General features: G+C 34.5%; 1 protein-coding gene across 2 annotated transcripts; it reads right to left on the reverse strand.

Annotated features, from left to right (window-relative positions):
- Positions 1 to 5,809: 5,809 nt before the first annotated feature.
- LOC126790659 (probable glutathione S-transferase parC) lies at positions 5,810 to 7,034 on the reverse strand. 2 transcript variants are annotated; one of them, XM_050516987.1, is made up of 3 exons: positions 6,907 to 7,034; positions 6,504 to 6,818; positions 5,810 to 6,344 (listed from the first exon to the last, which is right to left on the reverse strand). In XM_050516987.1, exons 2-3 carry the CDS (start codon positions 6,777 to 6,779, stop codon positions 6,000 to 6,002), a joined length of 621 nt encoding a protein of 206 aa, XP_050372944.1. In that variant the 5' UTR covers positions 6,780 to 6,818; positions 6,907 to 7,034; the 3' UTR covers positions 5,810 to 5,999. The 2 variants fall into 2 exon arrangements, with proteins under 2 accessions (XP_050372944.1, XP_050372943.1); XM_050516986.1 differs by having other exon boundaries at positions 6,504 to 6,934.
- Between the last annotated feature and the right edge of the window lie 123 nt (positions 7,035 to 7,157).

Below are 7,157 nucleotides of genomic sequence, written 5' to 3' on the forward strand. Positions count from 1 at the left end.
AAGCCAAATAATAACGTTTCACTTTTCCGATTTAGCATTTAGTATTTTAGGCTAGTTTTATTTTCTTTTTAGAACTCTATTATTTAGGTTTCTTTGTTTCCTTTTTAATTTGGATTCTTTAGGTTTCAATATTAGATTATGACTTTGATTTTATTTAGGTTATGGATGCATATATAAGCATCATCTTCTTTGTATTTCGACAACTTTTATATCAATAAACCTTTAAGTTTTCTCAATTATCCTGTTGGATTCCAGAACTTCTCGTGGATTCGAGAAACCCTAGTCTTGTGGATTCAAGGTTGCCGTTGGTGGATTCCAACGGGTTAGTTCCGCTGCATCAAGTGGTATTAGAGCAGGTCTAACCTGTCTCTTTTATCTACTTTGCTTACTATGGGTGACGAACACATGGTAACAATCTGGTTACTATAGCATATCCAAATATTGCTGCTCCATATTTTTCTACATCAATGGCTGCTTTATCTAATCAGCTCAAAGAAATTCGCGAGTTGTTGCAAGAACAAAATTACAACCGCAGTAGAGACAGGAAAGGAGGATCAAATGGGTGAAAGAATATTTTGAGTCAAAATTTTAAAAGCATGACAAATTTTCGCCAGTTTTTCGGTCACATGGAAGAGGAGAGTTTTCTGAATTGGCTGGATGAGGTTGAAACATTCCTTGAGATCAGAATGGTTCCAAATCATAAGAAGGTCAAGACAATTGCTTCCCATCTCAAGGGCATTACCGCTAATTGGTGGGACGGATTGCAAAGAGCAAGAAAGATGCAAGGTAAACATCATGTTAAAACTTGGAGAAAAATGAAAGGTCTTCTTAGCGAAAAGTTTCTGCCAAGAGATTTTTCGATCAAGAAGTACCCTTCTAAGGTGGAAGAGAAGAATATAAAGCTTGAGGAGTTTGCTTTGCATGTTGAGAATAATATTTTAGTGAAGAAAAGGCTGAATATATTGCAGTGGAGAATGCCTCTTAAGAAATTTTCCACGAATTTTTAATGGAATACACTCCACTAGAATTTATTCATGAAGAGGTAAAAGAAGAAATTGCATCTGTTGACAAGGTTATTCTCGTTGAAGAAAATTTGCAGCCACAATTTAATTATTCAAATGAGGTTATTCAACATTGTCATGTTGGGATGTAAGAAGAATCCGTTCAAGTAGTGTTTGACAAACTCGTCTTTGGAGTTGGTTTCATGGTGGTGTCGTCAGAGTTTTATAAAGATCATGTCTACAAGCCACATGTTTAATTGTCTAATTTATTATGGGGTTTGTTATCTACATGTTCTTTTTCTTTATTTAAGAGGAACTCGAGGTTAGGTTCTTTCGTGGAGGAAACTAATACATGACAAGAAGGGGGTAAATTAAATCAGAATAATATAAAGGTAAGGAAGCGGCAAATGATTAAGAAGAATGATTTGAAGATAGGTAACTCGCTTGTTCTAAGCTAATTAGCTGCTGGACTATTTTAAGAAGATGATCTTTTAGACTTTTCAGGTTGCTCATATGAAATTCATATTTTAATTTGTGAATCATATTTGAGTAGATTTTCGCTAGAATGTCCGTTTGAGATGCATAATATCTTTCTGGAATGGGAACGACGAGATCTACAAGACTCACATTCCTGAGTCCCGTCAGATTTAAGCCAAATAATAACGTTTCACTTTTCCGATTTAGCATTTAGTATTTTAGGCTAGTTTTATTTTCTTTTTAGAACTCTATTATTTAGATTTCTCTGTTTCCTTTTTAATTTAGATTCTTTAGGTTTCAATATTAGATTATGACCAGGTTCAAAATATCGGTATCAATGGATATATCATTTTTTGAAAAATGAAGATATCAGAGCGGAGATATATCGGGGATATTGGAAAAAAAATATATCGTTCATGTTCTGAAATTATTTATTTATTTATTTATTTATTATTGAATTACATAAAAACATATACAATTATTAACTTTATCTAGTACCAAAGAGGCTCTAGGTGCTTGAAAAGATGCACGTTAGTCAACAAAACTACATTACTCTGTTCAAGACATACGAGCCATATAATACGAATTGTAATGGTTAACATGATAGTTATATATCTCTTTTGAGCTGCCGACATTTTCTTCGATAATGGAATAGTAAGAATGAACCCAACTCGATAATTGATCGTATACCATAATCATAAATATGATAACCAGATTGATAGTTGACTTCATGGAATTCTGGATATCATGTTATGAGAAATTTTTATATGTTACCGTAGTACCACGTGTCAATGTCTAGTGGTCATCCTTACCTGTTATATTTTGACATATGGCTTTATTACACTAAAATTATAATTTAACATATTTTTATTATTTGTAAAATGACTTTTATGAGTATTGATGATTTTGAACTAGGATTTCAGGTTTAGAGTTTAGGGTTTATGGTTTAGAGTGTAGGGATTTAGGGTTTATGGTATTAGAGTATAGGGTATAGGGTTTTAGAAAGAAATCTAAAATAGCTTGAATATAATTTAACTAATTAAATCTTGTATGTCAAATTGTGATTGGAAAAGCATACCACTAGGCATTGTCACGTGATGTTACGTGAGCATTAAAAATTTTTTCATCCTCCTATGGTCTTCATGTGACTACTTTGTCACTTTTTATTTTGGATTCCCTTAAGGTTAAGGAGAGTACTTGTCACTGATATGACTTTACTCTTAAGAGTTAACTTTCACTCCTCATCCGGATATCTTTTACGAAAAATTAAAAATTAGCCGATTGAAAGATTACTCTTCTAGTATTCCTTTTGATATCCCTCGAAGCGATTAATTATTCAAAAACTTATCTCCAAGAGTTTGAGACATCATCACGTTGAGATAAAGTTTTTTAAGTGAAATTTTCAGATATTTCTCTAAAATATCGAAGATATATCGAATATATCGTAAATATCGGAGAAAGATTGGAGATATTTTATGTTATCGGATAAATATTGCAAATACAAGAAAAAAATAAAAATATTTACCCCTAAGATATATCGGTTTTTTAAGGGAGATATCAGAGGATATATCATAAATATCAGGAAGATTTTGAACCTTGATTATGACTTTGATTTTGTTTAGGTCATTGATGCATATATAAGCATCATCTTTCTTTGTATTTCGACAATTTTTATATCAATAAACCTTTGAGTTTTCTCAATTATCTTTGTGGATTCCAGAACTTCTCATGGATTGTAGAAATCCTAATCCTTTGAACGGCGCCATAAACAAAACTCGTAGCACTGATACCACTTGATGCAGCGGAACTCGTAGGCTCATTCCTTGGTAAACAAAACTCGATAATGAAGCCATAAACAAAACTCGTAGGCTCATTCCTTGGATAATGAAGCCATATTAGGCAGAGATCAAAAGTAAAAAGGGGTAAAGTCCTTTACACAAATATATTGATTGGAGTATATATTGTGTTCCAATTTTATCACAGGGTTCCAATTTCATTACAAATACATTTTCCAATCAATCTATTTTGCGTTCCTTTTGCACAGGTAAATGAATAAAAGCCAAGCATAAAGCATAGTAGGATTAGAACTGGGTGGTCTTCCCTATGACTATTTTGGAACAACTTTTGTCTCAAACTCAAGAAGTCAAGAATTGAGTTCAAAAGTGGATATCAAACTCTCATACTCATGTTTGCCTGTGTATATGTCCTAGGAATCTGTTGCAAATAATAACTTTTGTCTATGATTCATTCCACAGTTACATTACTTTTGCTTCTTGAAATAATGTCCGCAGGGGGCAATCTAGTATTTTATATAGTCAACTATGTGCAACCTGTATATACATAATAATCCCCTACGTTATTGCTGATCAGTTTGCCATAGTAGCCGCAATGTAGTTCAAAGTCTGGTCTTCTTTGCGTTTGGATCTTAGCTTTGACCCCATTTGTAACAAAAAAAAAAGTATTTTCTGCATTTTCTTTACAATTTTAGCACTATAGCTTTGAATAATATATCCATGTAGCTTTCACCCATGAGTATACAACATGAATGATAAATCTGTGTTGGTTGAAGAAATTAAGAAACATTGACATAGATCTTTGGAGCAATTTTCTCTCACTTTTAATATGTTGAATGTAAAATTACAAGTCATGAATCAAGCTATGTATAGAGAAAAGATCTAACAACTATTAACCTACTAAAAGGTAAAAGAAGTATGGCTAAAGACTATAGCTATTCACAGCCCATGTCTTGACAATGAAGAAGATTATGGAGAAAATCTTGATTCCCCATGCTAATCACAGATGATGAGACACAGCAGCTCAACCACTCCTCACATGCTTCCATTGCAGCATAACCGGACCAAAGTCAACATAGTTACATAATTCAACATTGGTATTAGAATAAAATGTGTTAGATGTTCAATTCGACTCATAAATGATGATAGTCAAAGGCGGACACATGAGGATGAGGGAGCCAACAAGGGCAGCTGCCCCCACTCATCTTTTGACGATTGGCAACAACAGTGTGTTTTTAATTAGTTTTTATTGTTGGTTTTTAACTCTAATTTAAGGTTTGATATAGGTTAATAGTGGTAGTTGATGACTACAATTTAATAGATAAGGAGAGCTGTGGATATATATTATGGTAATTAGACAATAGCAATTTGGACAAAAAGATATTAAAGTATACGTATACTAGACCAAGTCATGATATATGAACAAAAATACACGTTTTTATTTAGTTTTATCAACTCGTTATCCTCATATCAATTTAGACCACCCTTACTGTTGTGAGTCCTCCATTCCACATTTTGCATTTCGATTATCTAAGAACCTCAAGCACCTAGCCTAGTTTGCATCTCATTGGTCTTTTGATAACAAAGTTCTATAAGCTTGTTTTAAGAGGATAATTTTTTTGCCATTCACGCGAATAAATAAGAGTATTAATCTTTTTTTCCTCCAGTTTCCACGTTAGCCATTGACGAGAGCTTCAGAATGAAAAAGAAAAAAAGGATTAATTCACACATCTTGTGGATGCTTGCCAAGAGGAAATCAACTATCAACCATGAAGGTCGATCGGCCAAAGAGTCCACGTAGTGACTCCAGTCAGTCCCTTGTATGGTTGAAGGGTAGCTCTGAACTTCTGATTCCTCCTCAATGCTCATGTATGTAGACATGTAGTCATGGATTTGCAAGTTGCAAAAACCACGCAATTTGGTTCACAAAATTGACCAATGCAACCTGGTGCATGCCTCAATTCCCCTAATTGTTTGCATGCATGTATTCGATTCTAATCCTCAGGTAAAGTATACTTTTAAGAATTCTTCTTTTGGTGATAGTTCATCGTGTAATTATCGGTCCGCTAATATTATTCAACAAACTCGCCGGCCCCAGATATAAATGTAAGCAACAACGGGTTTGTCTATGGTAGAGTGCTCCATAGAGAATTATCAAAATCCAAGAATGGTAGCATCTTTATGTGCTCGTTATCAACATAGTTACATAATTCCATCGTGTTCTTGTAGCCAGCTCGGGAGAGTGATTGAGTTTCTAGGGCCCTCTGCGAAGAAGAAACCTTCGTCTCCCTCATCATCAAATAAAGCTTTCCCTTGAATCCGATCCTTTCCCTACTCAAATCCAAAGATTTTACTTATTGAAGCATGCTTGGTACTTCTTCCGTCAAGTCGAGTCATATATCAATTACATATTCCATGTTTTCCAGCCGGCACATACCTTAAGCTTGTTGCAACATCATTGTAACATCATCTATAGAGGACATGTTTGTATGTAGAAAGCAATTTTAGTTGATGTATACATATCATAAAAGGTAGACAAGCAAAGAAATTATATGCATGTACTACATTTCACAGGAATGATCAAATTTGATCTTATTATTTCATTTCCTTCCTATTCATGCTGATCTATTTGGAATTTTGGATACACACATTACTTGGATCAAATTATTACGTCCTTCATTGGCTTCCTGTGAATCTCTTAACTTTTCGAATCACTCTTCTAAATATCCTAGCTAATTCCATACATCTTCTTTTTTTCCAAGACGAAGTCATAGACTTTATATTGGTCTGGAATGCTATTGGAAACACTGTCCCTCTGGTAACATCTCCTCACCCATTCCATTATCTTGGGGACTTCTTTCTCTACGTTGAAATTGCAAAGGATCTCATATGTATAAAACCTGCAGGAGAATGGTATGAAGGCAATATCCAAGAGGCCGAAATGCTCCCCTTCGAAAAAGGGCTTCTCTCCGAGCTCCATTTCTAACACTTTTAAGCTTTCTATAAACTCAGTCGCTGCTGCTTCTTGCTCTTCTCCCTTGCTTGCCCACATCTTTTTACCACAGTCCGCTATCTGCACATATAGATGAGAAAAGGAGAGGGTCATTTTTTTTCTCTCACCTAATTGCAGAGTTGTTTAAATGAAACATTAAAAAATGTAGAAACTTAATTTTTCTATCATTTCATACCAGAAATCAAATTATTGCAATTGAAATTATCGATACACACGTACCTTCTTGTCGAAACAATCAACCCAAAATCTTGCCTTAGCTCTGTCATAAGGATCCTCGGCAAGTAGCTTTGGAGCTGCTTCATCATTCCAAACATGATCAATATATTGAAGAATATTGAGGGATTCACATATAGGCTTGTCATTATGAATCAAAACTGGAACTTTCTTATGCACAGGGTTGGTTTTCAGAAGCAAGGGGCTCTTATTATGGAAAATATCTTCTTCCAAATACTTGTAGCGGACTCCTTTTTCCTCCAGAGCAATTTTCACTCTCATGACATAAGAACTTGTCCAGAACCCAAGAAGAACCACTTCCTGATGAGCCATTATATTTGGTGAGATGCAAAAGTGTTATCTTCCTTAAGAACTTGTTGTGATTTGTGAGTAGTTTGAGTGCTCTTACTCTATATAGCAGAACTGGAACGACTATGGACTTGTGGAGCAAGTTTGAAGCTTGATATAATACTACCTAGTCTTATGCCAAGAACTGAACTCGAGTCTTTGACAATAAACTTTTGCCACTGATCTGCCGAGTCAATCATAATTCATAAAATTAAGCAGCTCGTAAATATTTTATGTAGTGACTATATGCTACATGTGCGTAAGCCCTTACGTTATCACTGATGACTTTGCCATAAACTATGTATGAAGTAT

The sequence above is a fragment of the Argentina anserina genome, chromosome 4 (genome assembly GCF_933775445.1).
Source record: "Argentina anserina chromosome 4, drPotAnse1.1, whole genome shotgun sequence".
Lineage (NCBI taxonomy): Eukaryota > Viridiplantae > Streptophyta > Magnoliopsida > Rosales > Rosaceae > Argentina > Argentina anserina.